This window comes from Poecilia reticulata, linkage group LG3 (assembly GCF_000633615.1).
Source record: "Poecilia reticulata strain Guanapo linkage group LG3, Guppy_female_1.0+MT, whole genome shotgun sequence".
Lineage (NCBI taxonomy): Eukaryota > Metazoa > Chordata > Actinopteri > Cyprinodontiformes > Poeciliidae > Poecilia > Poecilia reticulata.
Window position 1 is genome coordinate 27,478,629 of NC_024333.1, and position 24,164 is coordinate 27,502,792.

Below are 24,164 nucleotides of genomic sequence, written 5' to 3' on the forward strand. Positions count from 1 at the left end.
CATTTTAAAGGTTGAGGGACGCTGCAGGCATGGGATAAAAGACTGACTAATCTAAAAGGTTCTTCGATGGTATTTTGAAGTTAAATGGTTAMAGCTTTTAAATGTGAAGTACTTACACTACCACCATTTGAATGTTKGTGTGATGTTCTTTGTGGATTAGACACCTTCCCAAATATCCATCAGTCAATAAAATATCTTCGCAAATGTCTGGCAAATGGGAGGAGGATGTATTTTTAAATTTCTAAATGTGATCTTAAAGGGTCTCAACTGTTTCCAAAAACAGACCAAGCACTTAAAAAACCCCACCAAGCTGTTAATCTTTTTGTACCGTTACCTAGCAACTCAAGCTGAGCGCCAGCACATTTGGTCAGCAGGTTTTACCGGTGTATTCGTTGTACAATGGCTGCTAGAGAAGATGAGTGTTTTTGTTGCTGATTTACCATTCAGAAACGACTTGCTGCATTCTTGAGAGTTGTGTAGGAGGCTCTACTGATGCTTTTCAAAGCTGTACGTTTGTGTCAATGTTGTCTCAGGTTAAGCTGAACCAGTAATCAGGGCTGGGTTTGAATACTGAAATTGAAATGTTATATTTGAAACATTTAAGCAAAACAGCACACCACAAAACAGAAGAAATYTGTGCAATTATTCTGGTCTCAGTATGATTTTTACTTAAAACCTGTGAGTTTTGAAACATTTGACAYATTCAGTTCAAATTTATTTAATCGAGGACATCACATTAAGCAATGTTACGTGTTGTGAACAGAGTAACTGTTGTTTTGTACATAATAATTTGCAAACAAGAGGGAAATTAAAATGAAAGATTCCCGTCTCACACACTAAATTTCTGCGACTCTAAACAAGAAAAACATGAAAATGTGTAAAAAATAAATAAAACTAAAACAAATATGTGAAACTGATGTTGACAAACCTACTTTGTTGTGCAGAATTAGCCATTGCTTCACCTGGGAACTAAAAACTCTCAGACCTGCTACCATTTTCATTGTGGTTTTTGTGTGCAGGYAAGGTGCGCTGGCAGGATTTCAACCAGAACCTTTACATCGGCGCTACCTTGGTCCGACCGGGTCAGGATCCTTACGCCAGGAACAAGTTCAACCAGGTGGAGAGCGACAAGCTGCAAATGGACCGAGCCGTTCCCGACACCAGACACGACCAGTAAGCGTCCGCTGTATAAGATGAGAGCCGGCGAAGGCACCCTGCTGTTCCTGTTAATTACATCTGCTGCGTGTGCGACTGCGTTTCCTCATGCTGCTCTTTGTCGCCTGTCAGCTTGACTAATTGGTACCAGACTGGATAAGATCTCCTGGGAACTCCCTCCATTGTTGTCTGTGAGATAAAACCAGGAAGTCTCCACTGAGCAGACTCACTGATGTTTTTTGCCCTTGACGTAAAGCAACACAGCCCCCCTTCCCTCCGCCGGTGACGGCTGCAGATTGTTTGGTTTACAGGAGATAAAAACGAACTGACATGCCGCTGACTGAATTAATCAGAGTAAATTATCTCTTAATAAGCCAGAATGCCATGCCCCTCTCATCCCATTTAGCCTCAACATTTGAATGCAGATAAACTGTTGTTATTAAGCTCTTTTTGGGCTGAATCCCATTTACTAGCCTGACCTCTGCACAACCGCTTTCCTTTAACCTTTAATTTGAAATCACAAAGTGTAACAATTACATTATTCCACTGCGAAATGGGCTCCCTTTAGGAAGCCAATAGTCACTTTACATAAAATAAGTGATATTAGMATGCCCACACAGGAACTTGCAAACTCTTGATCTTTTGCTCATTTTTTCCACAAACATCAGAGTAATCGATTACGATTTACAGATCTGGAAAAAACAGAGATCCTTTGAAAACCTCCTGGTTTCTCCACCAAATATTGGTCTCTGAACTCTTCCCGAGTTAAAACATTAGTATTGTTGTTTCTAAATGAATATGAATTTGTTTTCTTTGCATTATTTGAGGTCTGAAAGCAATGGATCTTTTTAGTTATTTTGACCATTTCTCATTTTCTGCAAATAAATACTAAATTTTTGCTTTGATTTTCAGAGACATGTCAGTRGTTCATAGAATAAAAGAACGATTAATTTTACTCATAGACCATAAAGTTACGCCTATGCTTCTGAGTGACTCGGTTTTAAGTCATTTATCCATTTTTGTTTTTAAATACAATCCTTTGCTAAGCTAACTGTAGCGTCGCACTTTGAGCTGAYGTCACGGTAAATAAACGGTCGTTTACATGCAGTACCATGCAGACCACTCGGGGGCGCCAATGAACCACAGTTTGAGAAAGACTGACTTAGAAAACCGAGAAAACAAAACATTACCGAAATCTGGGATTTAAAATCTGATAAAATTACCAGAAAAAAAGGGTTGTAGAGAAGTTCATCTGAAATATAAGGCTGGATGGATAATGCTCAGAAAATCCGTCCTGTCAAATACATTCTCCATCTTCTCTGCCTCCATCTTGAAAGTTCAGGGTGGGCTCTGTGTGTGTTTTTGTTTTTTACGCTGTTAGATGAAGCTGAATTGAGGAGATGGAARAGACTCCACTCACCCAGAAAGCCCACTTCGGTCTGTGAACATTTCTCCGGAAGAAAATTTGATATCTGTTCTTTTTGCCGCTCATTTTTGTTRACAGGAACGTTTGTGGAGTAACACCACTGTTTGTCAGATAGTTATCTCTGCTCTGTTGCACCTTCCTCCAATATTTCCACGATACTTTAGTTTCATKTAACATGCATGTCTGTATCAGTTATATTGCTGTCTGTAACTTTCTCAGATGTAGAAAAACAGAACAAAAACCAGATTATGTTGCTGATTCTTTGTGATTAGATGTTCTCTCGCTGTTTTTCATCTTCATTTTTCCGTGATGCTCTAAGGTTTCAGGTTCAGCTGTCAGTTTTCTGACCTTATTTCATGCTCTTACTCTGTGTTCATGCTGATTATGATGACATTCTGTCGGTGTGTTGCTTTACTCTGAAGAGACGGGAACATTTCATGTCTTAGGGAATGAGAATACTCTGAATCAATCATTTCTATCTCTGGTTTTTTATTGTTAGCTTTAAAATCTGGACCAACTTCACTGACGTTTTGCATCACTCTCTTGCTAAACTTACACATTTTTGGTATTTATGAAGTATATTGAACGCTATAGATTACAAATAAAATCACAGCAATACAATAAACAATAAACGAGTGGGTAGAAGTATAAACTTATGAAAACCAACTCCTACTCCAGCAATATTATTTGTAAGTATTTTTCTTCCAGATTCTTGACTAATGCAGTAGATTCAATGATATGTTAATAGTAGCTCTAATAGTATTAACAACAATAATAATTATGATATTAACACTAACAATGCTATCTAACAAAGACAGTTTATCATATTTAGTGCAAACCATTCCCTTGTACAAAGGTTTGAATTTAAATACTGTAGATTATTTGTGTCTTTGTTGGAGAAATGCTAAAGCTTTTCATCAATAATCCAGTGAAATGTGTTAATTTCTTTACCATTCACAGGCTSTATGGACGATCTTCCCTTTGAACAGTGACATGTAAACGCTGCATTWATCATCCTAATGGAGCAAGTCATTAAATTCATTCAGTGGTTTTTATGGCAGCAGCCTCTGCTGAGATGTGTTCTGTGATTTTTGGGTTGTTTCTATAAACACAGACATGCTTGCTCATACTGTATATTGACCTGACTCAGACCGTCTGGGCCATTAGGCCGCTGACGGCACTGGGACGAGTCCATTGATCCAGTACTGATGTGTCATTTGCACAACGTGCATCAGTTCAGATTGCTTCCTTATTGTCGGTTTAATCCAGGGTTGCAGCACTTTCAAGACCAGATCAAAAGTGCTTTTAGGCTTGACAAAGGTTGTAGTAAAGTGAGATTATGTTTGCCGGTATAAATGGAACCGTAACGGCTTCCTGCAAGATTAATGCAGGCAGTTTAAATGCTAATGMTCTTCTGACTAATGTATTTTTGGGACAAAAGGTTGGAGCATTAATACTTAATTAATACCCTCTGATTGTTCTTTTATCACCTGTCAGTAGTTTTAATTAGGACTGAAATGATTAATCAGATTAATYGTKATAATTTAAATAATAGTTTATTAATTAACTGGAAATTACAGGAAAAAACAACCAATTCAAAKCAGCAATTAAGCCAAAACTGTACAAAAATTATATATTATATGTTGTCAGTATTTTTTAGATGCATCCTCAGCTACAGATGATCAAGTSTTCACTAAAAAGGAATGCTCCTTTATTGCATTTTAGACAATGACATTTTTATTTTATTTAAAAAATGGATTGAATAATTTGCTTATTAGCTTTTTTTAAGTATTTCTAATGTTGCATTAAAAGGCTTAAATAGTTAACTGATTTTTTTTTCTATCTGATTAATCGATTAATCATCAGAGTAATCCATGGATTMATTGATTACCAAAATAATCACTTGTTGCAGCTCTGAACTGAACARTAGTGGAAGGATGGTCACATGAAACTATATAGATATGCAGATGACAAAACGTGAAAGAGTTCAGAGTGTCAATACTTTTGCAAGACACTGAATCATTTGTTCTCGCAGTTTGTTTCAGCAGGAGAATAAAGTTTCACAGTTGTTAAAAAATAAATTTAGGAGCAGTTTACACATTTTATACTGGCTGAACATCTGGAGTTAATCATGAGGTGTGGCTGCTGGAAACCATCCTCCATCTGGACCGGGTCCAGCACAGTGTTCAGTGTTGTCACAGGGTTTACTGGACTCACTGATTCCAGTCTGGATGGTGTCACTGGTGTTACTGGGTTTTAAATTAAGGCAGGATTTCTTCATCAGAGCACCAGTCTTCACGTTTATGTTGTGTGGTTTCATGCCTCCAGGCCTGTGTGAGCAGAATCCGAACCATCTGGATTTAAAGGGGACGTTTTTTTGTGCCTCCATTTTGGATCTCGACTCATTATTAAAACAGTCTAAGTGCTTAAAAAAAAAAAAAACGCAAATTTTTTTGGCATATCACATCTGGAAAATGAGCCGTTTCAAAAACTTAAAATTGTTAAGTCACATTCCACGGGCACTACGCCGTTACCTAGCAACCCCAGCGAAATCCAGGTCGTCACCTAGCAACCCAACCTGAGTCCSAGAACGTTTGGTCAGCTGGTTTTACTGCTATATGCACTGTACAATGACTTCTGGAAAAGAGAAGTTACCATTCAGAAAACGTYTGATGGATTCTTGTTGTTTTGACTTTAAGAATAAACCAAGTTAAATACAAACTAAATAGATTTAAAACAAAAACAGAAGAACTGTTGTAAAGTATATTTACACATTCAAAGTGTTATTTTTACACCCAGCCGTCTTACATTAGTAGCATCATCCGATTAATTACTATTGGTTGTGCAGGAGGCTCTACTAATGCAGGAAGGAATCATAATTGGTCACCTTTAAGGTTAAAGGGCCTGGCTGGTTCATTCAGCAGTGTGATTGTGTGTAGAAACTTATACACAGGTTAGGGAATTTAGAAAAAGAAAAGTGTGTTTTCATCTTTGTCTTGTTTGGTTTTGTATTCAGCTGCAGAAGCAAACAGTGGAGGTCAGACCTGCCAGCCTCCAGTGTTGTCATCACCTTCCATAACGAGGCTCGCTCTGCTCTGCTGCGGACCGTCGTCAGGTAGCGCTGTGCTCTCTGTGCTGTTATTCTCTGATTTATTGACTCAGGTTTATTCATCCATTTCAYGTTTCTCCCTGTTTAGCGTCTTAAAGAAAAGTCCTCCTCACTTGGTCAAAGAAATCATTTTGGTTGACGACTACAGTGACAACCGTGAGTCTTCTGCCCCGTCGCTAACCGTTCTGTTTAAATCAGAGCGCAGAAGTGAGTAAAAAGTCCTGATTCATGTGTGTTTTCCAGCGGAGGACGGAGCCCTGCTGGGGAAGATCGAGAAGGTTCGCGTCCTGAGGAACAACCGCAGAGAAGGTACAAAGAAATGAACAGAAAATGTCGGCTGCTCGTTCTGTGGTCTACGAGATGAAACCGCTTTGTTCTGATAAAGCGTCTTCGTTCGCTCAGGACTGATGCGTTCGAGGGTCTGTGGTGCAGATGCCGCCACAGCGCCAGTCCTCACCTTCCTGGACTCTCACTGTGAATGTAACGATCACTGGCTGGAGCCGCTGCTGGAGCGAGTGGCTGAGGTAAACTCAAACACATTCTTCTCTAAAACCACCTTTTAGTCAAAGTTAAATTCCCACCATRGACAGKGTCRTTATGAGTGCTTGGAATCCTTGAAAATTAGGTGTTTTTAAGGTTTGGAAAGTTCTTGATTTCTGTATCAAGTCCTTGAAAGTTCTTGATATTCAAACTGTACAGCTTTGAAATAAAGTGCAATCTAAWATTTGATTGAAAGCTTAAGTTTAGAAACTGTTATTTACCAGGTATCTAAGGATAATAAAGAAAAACACTGGCACATTTTTCACACTGTGTGAAGTTAAATCAGATCAAATTTTTTTTTTGTTTTAAATGATTTATTATTTTTGCTAAATAGCAAAAAATGTATCAAGAACATTATTTAGAGTTTTTTTGTACCTTTCTTAAACCAGTCAGGTGTGTAAGACAGACATTTCAAAACTTAAAATCTTGTTATATTTTAGTATTCCCTGCTGTAGAATGTAAAATATTATCACAACATATTATTGACTAAGGTGATAAATTATATTGTATAATAGTGAGTTCAAACCGTCTTTAGATCATTTGTATTATTTTTATCTCCAATGTGTGCTGCTGGAGTTACACACACTCAATGTTGTGTTATTGCTTCTAGCCTCTTTCTCTTTTATCCTCTAATCGTTCTGTTTGTCTTTGAGCTCTTACATGAGTGTTAATACCTTACATTAGTGCTGCACAGTATATCAGTATCAGTGTGATTAATATTAATATTTTAATAGGCATGCCATAATTGTTAGCTAAGCCATGATGCACGTTCTGCATGCTAAAATGATAGTCGGCCTGTTGGTTGGTGTCTCACTGCAGTAGATTCCAGTAGATTCCTGGTGCATTCACACCAGTCCTGTTTGGTTTTATAAAGATTTCTAGCACTTTTTACATATATTTATGAGCTTATTTTTAATTTTATTACCGTATTTTCTGAACTATAAGGCGCACCGGATTATAAGGCGCATAGAATAGACGCTACAGTAGAGACAGGAGTTGCGTTATGCATCCACTAGATGGAGCTGCACTAAAGGGAATGTCAACAAAACAGTCCGACTCTGGTCGGCGAGGAGAGCCTTCCGCGAGTGGGCCGGGGCGTGGCCGGACGGACAATGGTCACACTTCTCCGTACRCGCACAKCATGTTTGTGGAGAACGTGGTGCTAAATGACCTGCAGACAAACTGATTCTAGACGGTCGGTAGGTAGATAGGTCAGTCAAACTTTATTAACAAACCAGCGTTCTGACAACTATCCCAGCATGCACCGCGCACTGCTTCTTCTAYGGGCAAAATGAAGTCGGCGRCTGCTTAMCGTAGTTGCTAGACCTGTTGTGGCTCAATATTGGTCCATATATAAGGCGCMCYGGATTATAAGGCGCACTGTCGGCTTTTGAGGAAATTGAAGGTTTTTAGGTGCGCCTTATAGTGCAGAAAATACGGTACTTTTTAAATCTTATTGTAGAATAATACTTGTAATCTTTTTATCTATACTTTTTAATGTCGTTGTAGAATAAGATATTAAATCAATATTTATTCTTGCTTGTGTTTTWAATACTGGGTTACGCTGCAACCACAGGCGAGGAGGGGAACAGGTTTTTCAAATGGTTTGAATTGTTTGACACAGTTCAGTGTGAAAGMAAACGGCTTCATCTGAAAATATAACAAATGTTGCAACTCTGATCCCCAATCAAACCCAGTCTACTGGACTACCAGCTAATCACACCCAATATTTAACATAATTTTTCAAATCTTTCCTCATACTGTGCAGGCCTATTTCTTACAATATTTGCAAATCAGTTGTGAACTAAAATTACAGGACGCTGTGATTCCGACAGCCTCATAGAAAAGCAGGACTAAAATGTCACGATCTCTAAATACTAATCTCATCCCATCYAGAGCCGCTTGACAGCTGAGGGTTTGTGTGATCCAGTTTCTCTGCTGAGCACAGGTTGAAATGACATTTATTTATATGTGAACGCAGCACAGTTTTGTTTTCGGTTCATAATAACCAATGAAGGTTTATGTTTTGTTTTCAATCAATTTCTTTCCATCAACAGAGCGCGTATACGTCAGACTGTTATCGATGTGTGAAATGTGTTTATGGATGGATTTTGAAGTAGTTTCATGTAGGAAAAAAATGAAGAGGTCCTGTTTTGTTTTCTTTGTTTTATTAAAAAAAAGCTTTTACAGCCAAATGATTACAATGTTTATGTTCCRTTTTCCCTATAAATAAAGATCACGGTCTCTTTAGCAGAAAAGTACAGAAATGYTTCATTCACTATTCAAAAATAAAACTTATTTTACATTCATAAACTATTCCTCTGAAACAAATGTGAAGACTTTAACACCATCAAATGCAAAGAAATGTCAGGTAACATAAAAATAAACTTTCATAAATTGTTTTAAAAATGTTCTTCCTCATAGACTATACGGTAATATTAGGTTGCTTTAACTTTTTTAATGTTTATTAAYGAATCACACTCGACCTGTCCAGTTAGAAGAATCAAAAGTTGTTTATCCTTTAGGATTAAAATTTACTTAGAATAAATCACAAATAATTAAAGTAAAATTAAATATTTAAAAATAACTTAAAATGAATCAAGACAGCTAAAACAAACTTATCTCTGTTCCCTAACAGGTAAAAGTGAAAGAGAGACACAGTTAATTAAATAAACAGGCTTTCAAACAAATACAGGCGTTAATTGTCTTCAACAAACTGCTAACTAAACTGATTAAATTAAAAAAGTTGTTCAGTCTCTAAAAAACCAAAAGAAATKAACTTTTACTGCTCAATGTGGTGCGTTTTTTGTTTGCAGTTTTCTAAAACTTTTTTATTGTTCGGTTATTTGGTTTAATAAATAATAAAAGAGGGTAGAAACGGCATTCCTCGTAAAATAAAGGATCTCGTTTACAACCTGGAGGTTTGTTTCTGTGTTCAGTGTTTTGTCTGAATCCGTTTTTAACCAGCTGAGCCTCACTGCACTGAAACTCTGCTGGGAATAACGAAGCCGCACAGCTTTCCAGCTCTGAAACTCAAAAAGAAAGTAAACTCAAAACAATATTTTGAGTGGAAATATTTACTTGAACTTTCTTCATCATGAGGTCCTTTGATTTCTGATAAATATTTACTGATGCACCAGATTCCCTGTCATTGTTTAGCTGCAGTGGAAAGAAAAGAAATATTTTTCCGGGCCTGTGTTTCAGGATAAGACGAGGGTAGTTTCTCCAATCATCGACGTCATCAACATGGACAACTTTCAGTATGTGGGAGCCTCGGCCGATCTGAAAGGAGGTCATTTCACTTTTCACGTCTCTCACTGTGACTTGTGTTGCAACTTATTAAGTGACTGATGATGACTGTCGACTTGTTTCTGGTTCTGTTGGTAGGCTTTGACTGGAATTTGGTGTTTAAATGGGACTATATGACTCTGGAGCAGAGACGAGCCAGACAAGGCAACCCCATCGCCCCCATCAAGTGAGTTACGCTCACATCCTGAAACAAAATGGCTCMGTTTTTCACCCAAGTGTTTGTTGTGAAACCCTGACCTCTCTGTTCACCGCACCTGTAGGACGCCGATGATTGCTGGCGGTCTGTTCGTCATGGATAAGGAGTATTTTGAGCGACTAGGAAAGTACGACATGATGATGGATGTCTGGGGAGGYGAAAATCTGGGTGAGTTCCCAGARGTAGGGTCAACTCCCCCACTATGGGTCAGAAAAACATCAAATGACCTCACTTGAAATTAAATCCAGAAGGAAAACAACATTTAATCTGATTTCTTACACAGTTGCCTTAGATAAGTGTGGCCGGTGGACTTCTGTGTCTGGATTCAGAGGCGATTGCMGTTTATTCAACCATGACATGTTAGCATTAGCACATAGCATGTCCATCCCTTTCTATACWAAATAAGTGTTAGCATGCATTGCACATTGTGATCATAAGAAAACCAAGCGTTTAGCACCATCAGGAAATTAATAACTTAGTATTTATAATGGTCMTTGAGAACCCTGGAGAAAAGAAGAAGAAAATGAGGTGGAGCTGGAGGACCAAACCAATAGACATGAGGGAACACAGGAACAGTCAGGTGTGACAGACAAATGCATTATAGAAACACATTTTGTGCAAATATACAACTATTAATATAGATCCAATTATATAAGCGAAGGGTGTGATTAATTATCGATTAATAATTTATTAGATTAAAATGAGTTCCAATCGATTAACTAATAATGTCCTATTAGTCAATCTTTTAGTGTTGTAGTTTGGCCTCCTTCCAGCAGAGGGCGACGCTCGTCATCCTTAAGCGGAGCCGTTGACACAGGAATCAAGATGGCGGACGGGGAGAGAGAAACGGCCCGCCATCTCAAACCAGAACCGCACATATACGGTTCTGGTTTGAAATATAAACGCTTGACAAACTCTTAAAGTTTGACGTTAATATTGATAATTCAGACGAGCTGCATGGCGGAGCGGCGTCAACTTTGTCAGAAAATACGAAGACCAGGATAATATAACAGAAAAGTGGAGAAAATTTGTACAATGATGGAAAAAGACATGATGCCAATAAGCAACGTATATTTTCCCTAGTCTGATGTCAGTTTCGTGTATTTTGATTAATTTCAGTTAATTTCAGCTGCTCCCTATAGTGCACTGTAAATTAATGCAAGAATGCTTCATTAACCCCAAGGGGGGAGCTATATRTTATGTTCAGTAGAAGTTCATTTCATAATCTGCCGCCCTGCTGTAATCTGTTCTTTTTGTTTGGCTCCCACTGATTACTTCCCACTCATTAAACTCCCACTCCCCTATGCGATGTTTACTGATGAAGCTCTCTGCTCCTGCTTCATGCCGCGTCAGGAAATTGTCTGCATTTCCATGCCAAAAGCAGTATGAGCAGAAAGCCATTCAGTGATTATATTCTCAGTTTAGAAATGACAGTGGTGCTCAGATAATAACACAACTGAAACACTGGGTGAAAATAACTGGTCTACACAGTGGAGATCATTTGCAAACTGTGGAGTGATATAATTGCAGCTTTGTCTCCCTGTTGCCTTTGTTTTGGATTCAGTTGGGAAGCGGGATGAGCTGACGGAGCGATTCGCGGTGCTCCCTGGGAGGTGCAGGCAGAGATTCAGAGCTGGATTGACAGTCCAGACTCATTCAAACCCAGAGGATGTCACAAAGCTAACTGCAAATTATAAACACATTTCAAACATTTAGAAGGTGCAGGAGACTAAATTAGTTGTTCTTTTCACAAACCTTTTKTTATGAATTACKGAGCCCCTCCAGGGAAGTGGGGAAACAGTTTTCTTTTGTGTTGCCTCTCAATAAATTAGCCAATACACCCTGGTCTATTTTGTATGCAGTCATAAATGTCACACATTCAAAAAGCCTCAATAAAATTTTTTTTTTTAATCTTAACTCTTTGGTGCAAAAAGCTGATCGAAAATCGATTTATTCACTTTTTGCTTGTCTGTTTGTGTAAGGTTGAGATGGAGCTGCACATGAAAACGGCTCTTTAWTAACAATTCAGACTAACAACACAAAAAAGACCATCAAAACTGTCAGATGACCTTGTGAAAATAACTCAGAAATACTCCAAATAGTTTGGATGTATTTTTTCTTTCTTRCAGAAAGTTTCTGTTTGTATCTTAGAAGGAATGAAAAGTCCATGTTTGACCTGTTTTGCTTTTGTATTTTGCACATAGGTTTGTARTGCATTTCTACCCTAAATGAGGAGATATAAAACTTCAGATTTCTCACAAACGAGACAAAAACATACATGGAAAAACCTTTCAAAAACCTTACTATAGCAGAAAGACTTTCAGTTTTCAATTATGCCGCATGAACTGACCAGTAAATTATTGCGAGGTAACGCAAAATAAAGACAATCCTCCATGTTCCCTTGGCGGCTCCGTTAATAATAGCAGACTGTGATGGCCGTTTGTGTGTTTTTTTTGTTTTTTTTTAGAGATCTCGTTTCGCGTGTGGCAGTGTGGTGGCAGCCTGGAGATCATCCCCTGCAGCCGGGTTGGCCACGTCTTCAGGAAGCAGCACCCCTACACCTTTCCTGGAGGCAGCGGGACTGTGTTTGCGAGGTAATGCACCAAAAAATAGAAACACACATTTCTATTTTTCACACACTCAACGTTTAGCGTCCTTTGGTGACGTCACACCGAGTTCTTGGCTGCAATCAGCAGTAACAAATGTCCACAGACGAACCGTTTCCAAACTACTCCGGTCCACCTATTAAAGGGTTTTATGCAGATTCCATCTATTAAAGGGTTTTATGCAGATCACACAACAACCACAGTCTTTTCTCAGCTCACTCAGTGTGTGAACGTGCAAATGAGTTGGTGCAGAAGTTTTTTTTTTTTATATATATCTTGGCTTTTCTCAGAAAACATAAAATAAATAAATTAATGAAGAACCCCACCAATTTGCAACCCAAACTTTAAAATATCTCAAATAAGGCTAAAAATGATTAAACTTTTTCTTACGATTCCCGAGGTTTTTATTATCGTTCTTATTGTATTAGTAACCATTAGACGCTACATATCTGCCAGCTGGTTGTTAGTTTGCGATGCCAGAGAAAAGCTTTTTCTGCTTAAGCATCACAAACGTGGAGAGTTTTCAAAACGCTACTGGGACTTTAACTGAACCACTGTGCTTTGGTGAGATTAGAATAAWCTGATCTGTTTCACTTTCAGAAGCTCTGAGAACATAGTTGAATTAGGGATGAAACGGTTATTGGAAAAATAAATCAACTAATTTAGGAATCGATTAATCGTTAACTGAAGTATACAAACTCAAAAAGCCCAYTAACTGAAAAAAMMCCCAACATATTCAGAGCAGCAATTAAGCTAAAAYTGTACAAAATATATGTGATATATTTTGCATCTAAGATAAAAAAAATCCTTTGTCTGTAAATATATATTAACCAAAACTCCTCAAGTGGTTCTAATTCACTCTGCTATTGCATTTCAGGCAATAAAATGTTTATTTTCTCATTTAAAAAGAAAATAAACATTTCTTGTGGGGGGTCTCAACTAAGCAGAATGTGCCAATTCTGCTTAGTGCCAATTAGCAGAATGTGCCAATTCTGGATCTGCATCAGATCCAGATTAATTGATCCAATTAATCATCAGAATAAATGATTATTAAAGTAATCGTTAGTTGGAGCGTTAGAGTCCATTTGCATCATGAACTCTTTTCTTTTTCCACAGTCATTTCAGGGTCTTACTTTTCTTTACAATCGTCTCATGAGAGATTTTTTTTCCCCTCTGTGATTAAATGAACTAAAATTAAATGTTGAATTCTTTTCACTTGAGATTAAGCATCATGGTCATGATTMAAGGCATCAACTAGCAAATATAACAAATTGTTGACATTACTGCGACTCCCTCTTGTCTTTACCTGAATGTTTTGGATTTTTACTATCATTACTATGATAGTAAAGATCATCATTATCTTTACTATCTTAGTTTGAAACGAGTGAAGAATCTTCAAAGAGGAGAAAGAGGAAGCACAGAATGCAGCTGATAAACTCCACCGTCTTCTGAACCAGGGGTTTAAAATAACGCATCCGAATCYMAGTTTGTTTTTCTCAGCAGCTACAAACTCTATTTCAATAATCTCAGTTATAAAATAAATTAGAAGTCTCAGTATCATAGCAGCTGCTACAGTTTCAGAGAAAAAGAGGATAAAACATAAAATCATTTCTTTTTGTCTCTTGCAAGAATTTTTTTTTTTGCATTATACACTATATAAGCCTTTTATAAATATCATAAATAAGGCTACAAACTTTTGGAAACCAAAGATCCATCTGTGGATATTAGCTGTGTAAAAATATATGTAGCTCAGCTAAACTAAAGTAAATTCACAGAGCTCTGAGTTTTGCTTTTGGGCGGCTTGACGCATCTCCTCAACTGGAGATTTATTGTGTCTAAGCTTTAAAACTAATTTTACACGTCTAAAATTGCTTGTTTTTTATTTTTTCTTAAATGTCCTCGTGTTTTTTTAATTATCCAGTTGGAACAAAACAATAATTAATTKATTTTTGACTCCAACTCAACTGTAATATTTGAAAAAGAAAAAWTACAACAAATTTAGAACATTTGGTTTAAAACCACCAAAATAAATCCTTTTTTTTGTCAGTACCAGAGCTCCCTACAATGTCTTTTTGATGATGATTCTTGGTTACTGACGTCTGTCCTGCCCTTGGGCATAAACTTAAATTCTCAAATGATTTATATCAGCTTCCAGCCAAGAGTTTGACATTTCTGTAGACACTTTATACGTCTGTGTTTAACTGAGGGGAGGTGCAGTAATGAATGCGGGGAGAAAAAGTTAAAATCTGTGAGACTTAGCAAGTTTTAAAATGTCAGACAACACACAGCAGTTGGCTACTCGTGATGCGATGGATAAGAGTGGTTCTGGATGGTTCTTGAGCAGGATGAAAATGAACTCTGCAGATATGAATGAGCTTCAGCAGCAGAGTTTAAGCATCGCCTGTCAGTTTCACTCCCCGTTTCGCCTCAGCTGAAGYGTTTGAGTCCAAACGGAGAGCAKCAGTGCAGCGAAAAGCAGTGCCATCTGCATGTAGGTGGCTGCGGTTCCCCGTCTCGCCCTTTAAATAGTCCCAGACAGTGTCCCTGGGAGCTTCAGGACAGACATTGTTTTGTGAGCCTGGGTGACTTCGTAATTGTCCCTGAGGGAGCAGCATTTCCAGCACAGCCAAGCAACAATGGGCTTTTTGAGGCCTGGCCAGCTCACTCTGACTGTGAAGAAAAGTACCTAAATAAAGTTCAGAGGAACATTATCTGCTGGCCTCCAGATGGGCGTTTCTAAGAAAACGTCTTGACTGCAGACTGAAACCACCTGCACTCTTGGACCTTGGAATAGATAATTTTTGTAATCAGCTAGCTGAATCCAGATACCTGTGTTTAGAAATATCCAGAGGTACATTAAAAACAACAAAATGATTTTCCACAGCGGGTAGAATAGTCTTAAAGGGAACCTATTATGTAAAATTCACATTTTTCACATTTATATATTTTCATTTGGTCTTCAAATGCTTCTAAAAACAGCCCAAGTGCTTAAAAAACTCACCCAGACTTTTTTTGGTGTCTAAAAAATGAGCCGTTTCAAAAACGTCTGGAATGTAATGTCGCAAATGAGCAGGTACCCCCTTTACCTAGCAACCCCAGCCAAGCCCAGCCTGTCACCTAGCAACCCAATCTGAGCTCCAACACATTTGGTCAGCTGGTTTTAGCGCTGCATGYGCTGTACAATGGCTGCTGGAAGAGAGAAGAGTTTTGTTGTCGACTTACCATCCAGAAACCAGTTGCTGWTTTCTTGTTGGTTGTGCAGGAGGCTCCACTTCTGCTTTTTAAAGATGTAACGTTGTATAATTGTTTGTCGCCATTTTCACGTTTCTCTGTTTTTAACTKTTTAATTTCTTTAATTTCAGTTGAAATGGTTGAGCTGTGCCGTTTTTCCTCAGGAACACAAGACGAGCAGCAGAGGTGTGGATGGACGAGTATAAGAACTTCTACTACGCTGCTGTTCCCTCGGCGAGAAACGTTCCCTACGGGAAGTGAGTCCAGTCAGATTCTAAATAAACTCAGTAGACGAGGTTCCTAGATCACATCAGTCCACAACACTAGGAACAAGTAAATGGAAAATAACTTTTTCTAACAAGTATTTCAACTCCTACACATTMAATTTCTGTTGGGAGAYACATTTGGAAAACTTTAAMATGAATTTATTTTATAATGGCAGCATAATCTGACACTGAAAAATATGAAATCCAACATTTAACATTTGTTGAGCAGGAACGAACCTTGTTAAGATCCGCAACTTAAGCAAACGAGAGATGTGCTGATCTTTGTTAGCCATTAAAAGACAGCAGGAAAAAAGCTCCTTTTTAACRTCTTTTTCCAGTTGTTTAAAACGTCTGGAAAAAGGTAAACAAAGCTTGGAATGAGATTTCCCAACAACGGGTAACAGAGGTGTGATGCTGTGGGTCATTTTTCCAAAGGCCCCTGGATGCAGCATGAACTCCTTAAAATAGCAGGAGATTGTAAATAAAAGGCTGCTGGGTGTGTACCAGTAAACTGTTATTTTGTAATTATTGGGTCTTTAAGCAGGAAAGTGATCCAAACTTATCAACACAGAAAAGGTTAATTGAACTAAATGAAGCATTTTTCATGGTCATCTCAGTTCCCAGGCCTGAATCTTAAAGAACTGGAACAACTTTTGATTTTTAGCAGCAGACATGGCCAAACTTTGTTCATAAACGGAGAAATGGTGAAAAAACGATTAAAAAGCTGTTAGAGATGTTAGTTTGATCATTGTACATAAGCGATGTTTCTGTGCTTCGATGTTGGTGTTTTATGGATCAGAGCCTCTCATCTAAAAGGATAGAAGCAAGATTATGATAATAAATACCAAAGTAAATAAAAGAAATGGGAGAAAAACTTCTAATCTGGTGGAAAGTTAAAAAAAAAAGTGTTTTGTTGCTCATAAAGAGGCAGAACTGTCTGGGTTACTAATCCGATCATCATTAAAAATGCATCAAAACCTGCAGGAGGATTCAAGACGCAGCCTGCTGACGGTCTGGTCTGCTTCTGTCCCGGCGCAGGGGGTCTACAACCCAAGGGTCCAGAGCCACAGGTGGCTCGCTTGGCTCCTCATTCTGGGCCTTTCTGCCTTCGGCCAAAATTGTTTGAAATGACCAATATTTGTATGCAGGGAGATACTTTTATCAGACCTTTTATGTGTTTTCATAGCAAGGAATTTCCACAGTAAGATGACTCTTATTGGCACAGACAGGTTTATTTATTTAGTTATTTTAATTAACTAAATAAATTTAAATGTTTGTAACTGTTCCATAAATATGAAAAAGAATTAGTTTGTTTTTTCCTGGTTGTAAAGCTTTTATGGGTTTCATTGCTTTGAAGCCTAAGAAACAAAAGATGAATGTTTTCAGTTTCATCCAAAATAAGAGATTTTCATCCATTAGTTTTATAAAACTTGATAAATCATTTATCCTCTAATCCTTGGATGTTCAAACTTTTTGTCAAAAAACCATGTTGCAATACTTTAATTAAATGAGTAAAACAGTAAATTTTTAAATTGGACGTGTTAATTATTGTAGATCCAAAATGTTGAAAGGATTTTACAGGTTTGCCTCATAAAAGAAAGGTGTCCACTTTGCCAATTGTTATAAAACATTTTCTGTTCATTTTTTAGCAATAAAATCAAGATTTAGGTCACCTTCATTGAAAAGTCTAAGGCTAAGTSTAATAAATACATTATGATCAGATCTGAGTGCATCAAAGTCCCACAAGAGGACTTTTTATTTTCTTGGAGTCATGGGCCGCACASAATCACTCCAGAGGCCGGAAATGGCCCCCGAACCGCACTTTGGACACCCGTACTCTTAAGGTTGATGAAATTTGAAAGAGGTTTGACACATCTCTCTCGTCTTTGTCCATCTAACACTAACAGCATGGAAATGGTTATTTGGASTTGTGGGAACTCGGCTGGCGTATCAGTGAKGTTAAGCGGTTATTTTCCCCTAATGCAGCCGATCAGACGCGCCTCCACTTCCTGTCCTCACCGACTATTACTGTGATCAAACCAAACCCCAGAAACACACTGAAGACCGCAAGTTACCATCGTCTGATTGCATGCGATGTCTGTGTGTCTCAGTATCCAGAGTCGCTTGGAGATGAAGAAGAGGTTAGGCTGTAAGCCTTTCAAATGGTACCTGGAGAACGTCTACCCCGAACTGAGGTAAGGGTTCAATCAATCAATCAATCAATCAATCAATCAATCAATCAATCAATCAATCAATCAATCAATCAATCAATCAATCAATCAATCAATGTATTTATAGAATACTTTTAGTAAAGTGTAGGGATGGGAATCCTACGGAACGTGTACAATATGTTATCACGCAAATATGCTAAGTAGTCCAAGTAATTGCACTACTGAAAATTGTTAAGCAAACGTCTTAACGAATCTACTTATCGGGAACCGATAAGTAGATTCGTTCCCGTAGCGTGAAAAAAAAGGCGATATGAGGGCCAGTTGCAGTATGTTCAGAACTTTAATCGCAATAAAAGAATGAAACGTCCTCAAACAATTAGCCACACAGCATGCAAACGATTTGTACGAATGTAAAGTGTTAATACGTTGCTTAGCAATAGTGGTGCTAAGCGACCGAGGGCGGAGCTTTGAGCGCGACATCTCCCCTTATGCGTGTCCCAGGTAACGTTAAACTGGTCATTATTTTATTAATGTTATCGCCATGCAGCATGAATAATCTCCATCTCRCGTTAACAGAATCAATAAGTAAGATTGATAATGAAATCAGGATCAATAAATTCTTATGAATTCCCATTAGTCAAGTGTAACACAAAGTTCTTTAGAAACGTTTAAAACGTAAGAATGACATTTGACCCCAACGGAGACGCACAACGAAATGATTAAATCACGTAAACAATGAACACCACGTCAGAGCAGGAGGAGTCMGTCAYCTGGTTCTGGTGTTYTCAGGGTTCCRGATCATCAGGACATCGCCTTCGGAGCGCTGCAGCAGGGAGGAAACTGCCTGGACACCCTGGGGCATTTTGCAGACGGAGTGGTGGGCGTCTACGAGTGCCACAACGCCGGAGGGAATCAGGTAGAGATCCAGCAACAAGACACACAGAAACCCTGGGAGGACATGAAGTGAAGGAATGTGGTTGGATTCCTTTAGTAAAACTGGTGATTGAAAACGATAACATGTAGACATCTCAAAAAATGTGCCAAGTAAAGAAAATCTCCTAAGAAAATCTCTTTATTTTGAATTTATAATGCTTTTGTACAAAAAATGTGCATATTCAGCCAGAAAGTATTTTTAAAAATTGTACAACTTTGTTAGTCTATCATTTAAAATAAAAATAAAAAGCTTGTAGTAGTAATGTAACAATATGTTTTCATCCCTATTGGGTGATTCCGTTTTCATCAATCTGAACACATTAAATTAATTAAAAACTAATTGAGGATAAGATATCTTTGTGATGATGCCCTATATGTGGGTTGTGTCTTTTTAGGGAGTTTTCCTGATGTTGAACTAAACAGACTATTGACTCCTGAGTCTGTTCTATGGAGCTTATTCTGTTTGTAAAGATGTTTGGTCTACAGATGCACGATATATCGCCACCAGCATCGGTATCGGACGATTGTAGTCATGTTTTTCTTATCAGTATTGGTTCAATATCTGAAACTGGATTTTTTCCAAAGGTGTTGAAATGGTGGTGAAATATATGTAATATTGATAAATATCGGTTATTGGATTTTGATATCGGCCTCATAGAATATTTCACTGAGATAAACTGAGGTTTAGATTTAAATTAAATCCCTTCCGTTGTGATTGTCCTCAACYCAAACCACTAATCTTATACATATATATATATATTTTTAGGAATGGGCCCTAACCAAAGACAAGTCGGTGAAACACATGGACCTGTGTCTGACGGTGGTGGACCGGACCGCCGGCTCCCTAATCAAACTACAAGGATGTCGAGAGAACGACAGCAGACAGGTACTGATGAAACACACACTGCATGAAAAAACAAATAAGCTTTTATTTCTCACTCTTTGACATTACATCAGACWAAACGTTTCCAGTTTTAAGTCAGTCAGGATCCTAAAATTACTTCTGTTTAATAAATGGCAGAACAAAGAAAGGACTTGTTTGACCACTTTCATCAAATTAGAGGTTCACCTACATTTCCTTAGTATTTGGCGTAATTCCCCTATAATGGATGGATGTTTTTATACGCCTATCTGGGTCTCAACTGCTTCAAAGAAAACAGCCCAAGTGATTAAACACCCAGATGTTTTTTGGCAATAAGTTCATGTTTTTTGGTGTCTGAACAATGAGCTGTCTCAAAAACTTCACGATTGTTAAGTCATATTTGACGGGCACTGCTCCGTTACCTAGCAACTCCAGCTGAGCCCATCCCGTCACCTAGCAACCCAATCACGTTTTTTCAGCTGGTTTTTCCTCTGTGTGCTCTGCACAATGGCTACTGAYAAGACAAGTTTTGTTGTCTGCTATCCATCCAGAAATCATTTGCTGCATTTTTGTTGGTTGTGCAGGAAGCTCCACGTCTGCTTTTTAAAGATGTATAGTTAGGGATCTGTTTGCAGCCATTTTCATGTGCGAGTGTAAACGTTGAGTTGGGGGGCGTGGCCAACAGCAGATTATTTGGATTTAAAGTGGTAGAGGCCCTTAAATATCTCATTCTGAAAGGAGCTCAAAGTACTGACCAGGTGGAAATCTGGTTACTGAAGAATGATTTTGAGCTAAAAAAAAAAAAAATGTAATGAATATGTTTTGTTCACGAAACAGGTAATCTTGAATGTCTGACAGTGAGTAAATATGTTGAGTCTTTTATCTCAGTGTAAGTAAATGTTCAGCTGTAGTTGGCGTCTGTCTGTAATGTTTWCTTAATTTTTTATTTTCACAGAAATGGGAGCAGATCGAGTCCAACTCGAAGCTTCGTCACGTGGGCAGCAACCTCTGCCTGGACAGCCGCAGCGCCAGGATGGGTGGGCTAACCGTGGAGGTCTGTGGGCCAAACCTTAGCCAACAGTGGAAGTTCACCCTGAATTTACAATCATAGGGGGCGCTGCAGAGCCCTGGATATCTGACTGAGACACAAAAAGACAGAAATACAAGCAAAAGACTGGAGGAGCAGTATGGACTGGAATAGTCCTCGTCCTGTGCAGAGACGCAGCCAGTTCTCTCTACACCCCTCTCCCCCACCTGTCCCCCTCCCTGAAACGTCGAGCCACGCCCCGTGGGGGAGGGGCTTGTAGACGGCGTCGGAGCGAACCGGAAACTGACTGCATGCGGCGGATGGAAGCGATGAAGAGGATTCRGTTTAGAACGACATACCTCGGCGTTTTGTCATTGACGGTTCCAGAGAGATTTCCTTTTTCTTCTTTAATGCTGGTTGAAAACAAACAACTCTTTGGTGGATTATTTTTATTTTTCTTATTCGTAATTTTTTTTWAATTCTTGAATCTCCGCTGAGAGCTGCTGGAGCTGGTTCTGTTCCTAAGTGATTCTTGTTGGGGCAGGTGGAGGTTTCTTATGGGGGGTTTTGGGTGTCGAGTGATGATGGGAGGAGGAACACGGACTCGATTCTTCGAGCTGTTCTTCTTTTGTTCTCTCTCTAGTTTACAGAATTTACAAAAAAAAGACGGAGGAGGAGAAAAGAGAACTCTGTATTTTACTTTCTGTGCGTCTGATTCCAGTCCGTTGTCCTTGGGAGCGTCTTTACTTCTTGACGGAGGGTTGTGTCCGAAACAGAAAGCCCGTCTCTAAGGTCTTCAGGATGTAGCGCTGGCTGCTGCAGCATCCTGACTCCTTCACTTTGTTGTTTCTTAAAAACTGCACAGAAAAACAAACAAACATCATAAGCCTTTGTTTTGTTTACTCTTGTCAACGTGTGGCACCAGATTTGAAAGAAGAGTTTGTTTTAAGTTTCAGGAGGACCAGAGGAGCAATTAAAAACAGTTTTTCCTTACATACTGTGACTGTTCTCTGACTGCTCCTGGTGGAGCGTTTAGTCTGTCTTCACATCTTTACATTTACTGGTTTAGACATGGTACAGTATGATCGACTTCACTAAACTATATCCTAAATATTGTGACAATATTCAMAACTGTTTCAATACTTTAACCAAAAACAGAGCAGCAGAAATTATTTCTATTCACAAAATAACATACGATGATTATTACACTCTTAATAGTAATAGTACTCACAAATATGTATTTTTATTTCAGTGCAAAAATAACAGCAACACCTGGTAAATTTAATTGTAGCTTTCAAGTAAACGTACACAATATTTGTATTTAGTTTTGCTGCTCCATGACGGCCTGGTGGTTTCCACTTCTGGAAGTATTTCCAAACAGCTGAATTTACCCTTTTATGTAAACAAGAGGGAAAAAACAGCAGCTGCTTTTAAAAAAAAAGCCAGCTGACCAACAGTGTGCAGCAACAGGTGGGGAGAAGGCAGCACTGCGAACATCTGAAACTCTCCAGTTTAACACTTACTCTGACGCCTCGTTAAGTAAAGCTTTAAGCAGCAGGAACAATTTTAAGTGAGTTTTAATAGTTTTGAGCCCATAATCTTGGTTTTTGAACACGTTTCACTTCAGTTCTGAACGCAGGTCGGATGTTTCAGGCTTCACTGTTAAAGACAACCTGTGATGCAAAATTCACATTCTGCCCGTTTCTTTTACCTCCATTTGAGTCTCAGCTGCTTCTAAAAGTAGCCCACTGCTTAAAAAAAATAAGTAAATGTGTTTTGGTGTCTGGAATGGGCGCTGCGCCGTCACCTAGCAACCCAAGCCGAGCCCAGCCCCGTTACCTAGCAACCCAAGCAGAACTCAGGCACATCTGRTCAACTGGTTTCCCCCACTAATGGTTTTCAAAGATGTTAGGGGTGTGTAATTACACATCTGCTTGCARCCATTTTCATTTGTGAGTGTAAACATTGACTTGGGGGCGTGGCCAGCTGCAGCTTGTTTGGATTTAAAGTGACAGGACGCCCTAAAACATCTCACTCTGAGAGGAGCTCAAAATAGACATATAATCTCATTATGTAAGGATGATTTTATGTAAATAAAAAAAAAAAAGTGATAAGTTTTGTGAAGCCCATAAATCTATCCTAACCTGTTCAAAGAAGCATAGTAGGTCACCTTTAATGTGTTTTAGTTCAGCTCTATGGATTTTYCTGTCCTAAATGACTCAGAATGTACACACAGTTATGGAAACAGAACCTTCTCAGAGTACAACTTGACACCAGCTCCTGGTCCATGTCTGCTTCTGTTTCTGAGATTTACTGCCACCACACAGAACCACCGGGTCGTTTAAGCCTTTTTGTTCTCTGCCTGTCAGAAGGACCGTATGTAATAAGTCTGAAGCTGCAGTTAACAGGGTTTTACTGATTGTMCTCTCAGTTTCTGYATGAGCTTCGCAGGTTTTTCTGATAACTCAGGTTTTGCTGCTCTGTTCATGCTGAGCGTGGATGAAATGGGAAACCCCTTCTTATTTTACTCCAACAGATGATCCAGAGCAACAATATTTTGGTGTCAGAAATCAACACAGTGGCGTTTTTTCCCCCTCCCCGTCTGCAGCAACCAGATAATTTTACAGAAGTCATTTTTGGTTCATTTCTCTACCGTAATCTGACTCCCTCTGTGTTTTTTGAGCATCTTCATTGCATCATATTTGTTGTTTATTCTCTTCAGTTCTATTTTTTAAATGACTAATGATGAAGATTGAGGAGAATTAGCTTTGAATACGTTTGGAGTGAAGCATTCATTTGGAAATTCACTGCATTTTATATCGGATCAAGCAAAAGTATTCACAGTCCTGGAACTTTTATACATTTAGTTACATAAATTTTAGTATTTAATGCAAAWGTTTTAAAGGAAATGCTTTTTCCAAATATTTCACAAATAAAAGTGGTTAGGTTGAAAAACACAAAATCTAACAAGTATTTTTGGTCTAGTTTCTTTGAACACTTGAATTAAGACAAAACTAACAAGAAACTTCAGCAAGACAGGAGCTTGTTTTAAGTAAATGATTTTCTAATTAAGATTTTTTTTTWAAGTACTGGATCYAATGTGAGATTATTTCACTTATAGGAAATTGTTTTAAGTGGAAAAACTGCCAGTGGATCTAGTACTTTTTAAAATCAATATTAATGAATTATTGACTCAAAACAAGCTCTTGTGTCTTGATGAAAAGTTGMTTGTTAGTTTTGTTTTATATAAATTGCAGATATTTGCTCCAGAATTTGGACCTAAATACTTTGTTTTGTGTTTTCCAGTGTCTTTAAAACATCTGAAGCTCTGAT

The 24,164-nt window shown here is 38.4% G+C and overlaps 2 protein-coding genes across 2 annotated transcripts in view; both read left to right on the forward strand.

The window, feature by feature from the left end:
• The window catches only part of galnt2 (UDP-N-acetyl-alpha-D-galactosamine:polypeptide N-acetylgalactosaminyltransferase 2), a 67,978-nt gene extending 45,053 nt beyond the window's left edge, over positions 1-22,925 (forward strand). Inside the window, exons 3-16 of the mRNA XM_008405798.2 lie at positions 1,020-1,173; positions 5,598-5,696; positions 5,779-5,846; positions 5,934-5,999; positions 6,093-6,214; positions 9,435-9,522; positions 9,618-9,705; positions 9,800-9,903; positions 12,203-12,329; positions 15,737-15,829; positions 17,950-18,033; positions 18,799-18,925; positions 19,709-19,828; positions 20,760-22,925. Of these exons, the coding sequence (XP_008404020.1) occupies positions 1,020-1,173; positions 5,598-5,696; positions 5,779-5,846; positions 5,934-5,999; positions 6,093-6,214; positions 9,435-9,522; positions 9,618-9,705; positions 9,800-9,903; positions 12,203-12,329; positions 15,737-15,829; positions 17,950-18,033; positions 18,799-18,925; positions 19,709-19,828; positions 20,760-20,915 (1,496 nt within the window). The 3' untranslated portion in view covers positions 20,916-22,925. The remainder of the gene's footprint in view (positions 1-1,019; positions 1,174-5,597; positions 5,697-5,778; positions 5,847-5,933; positions 6,000-6,092; positions 6,215-9,434; positions 9,523-9,617; positions 9,706-9,799; positions 9,904-12,202; positions 12,330-15,736; positions 15,830-17,949; positions 18,034-18,798; positions 18,926-19,708; positions 19,829-20,759) is intronic.
• The window catches only part of smyd2a (SET and MYND domain containing 2a), an 18,809-nt gene continuing 16,547 nt past the window's right edge, over positions 21,903-24,164 (forward strand). Inside the window, exon 1 of the mRNA XM_008405848.1 lies at positions 21,903-21,910. Coding sequence (XP_008404070.1) covers positions 21,903-21,910 — 8 coding nt within the window. The remainder of the gene's footprint in view (positions 21,911-24,164) is intronic.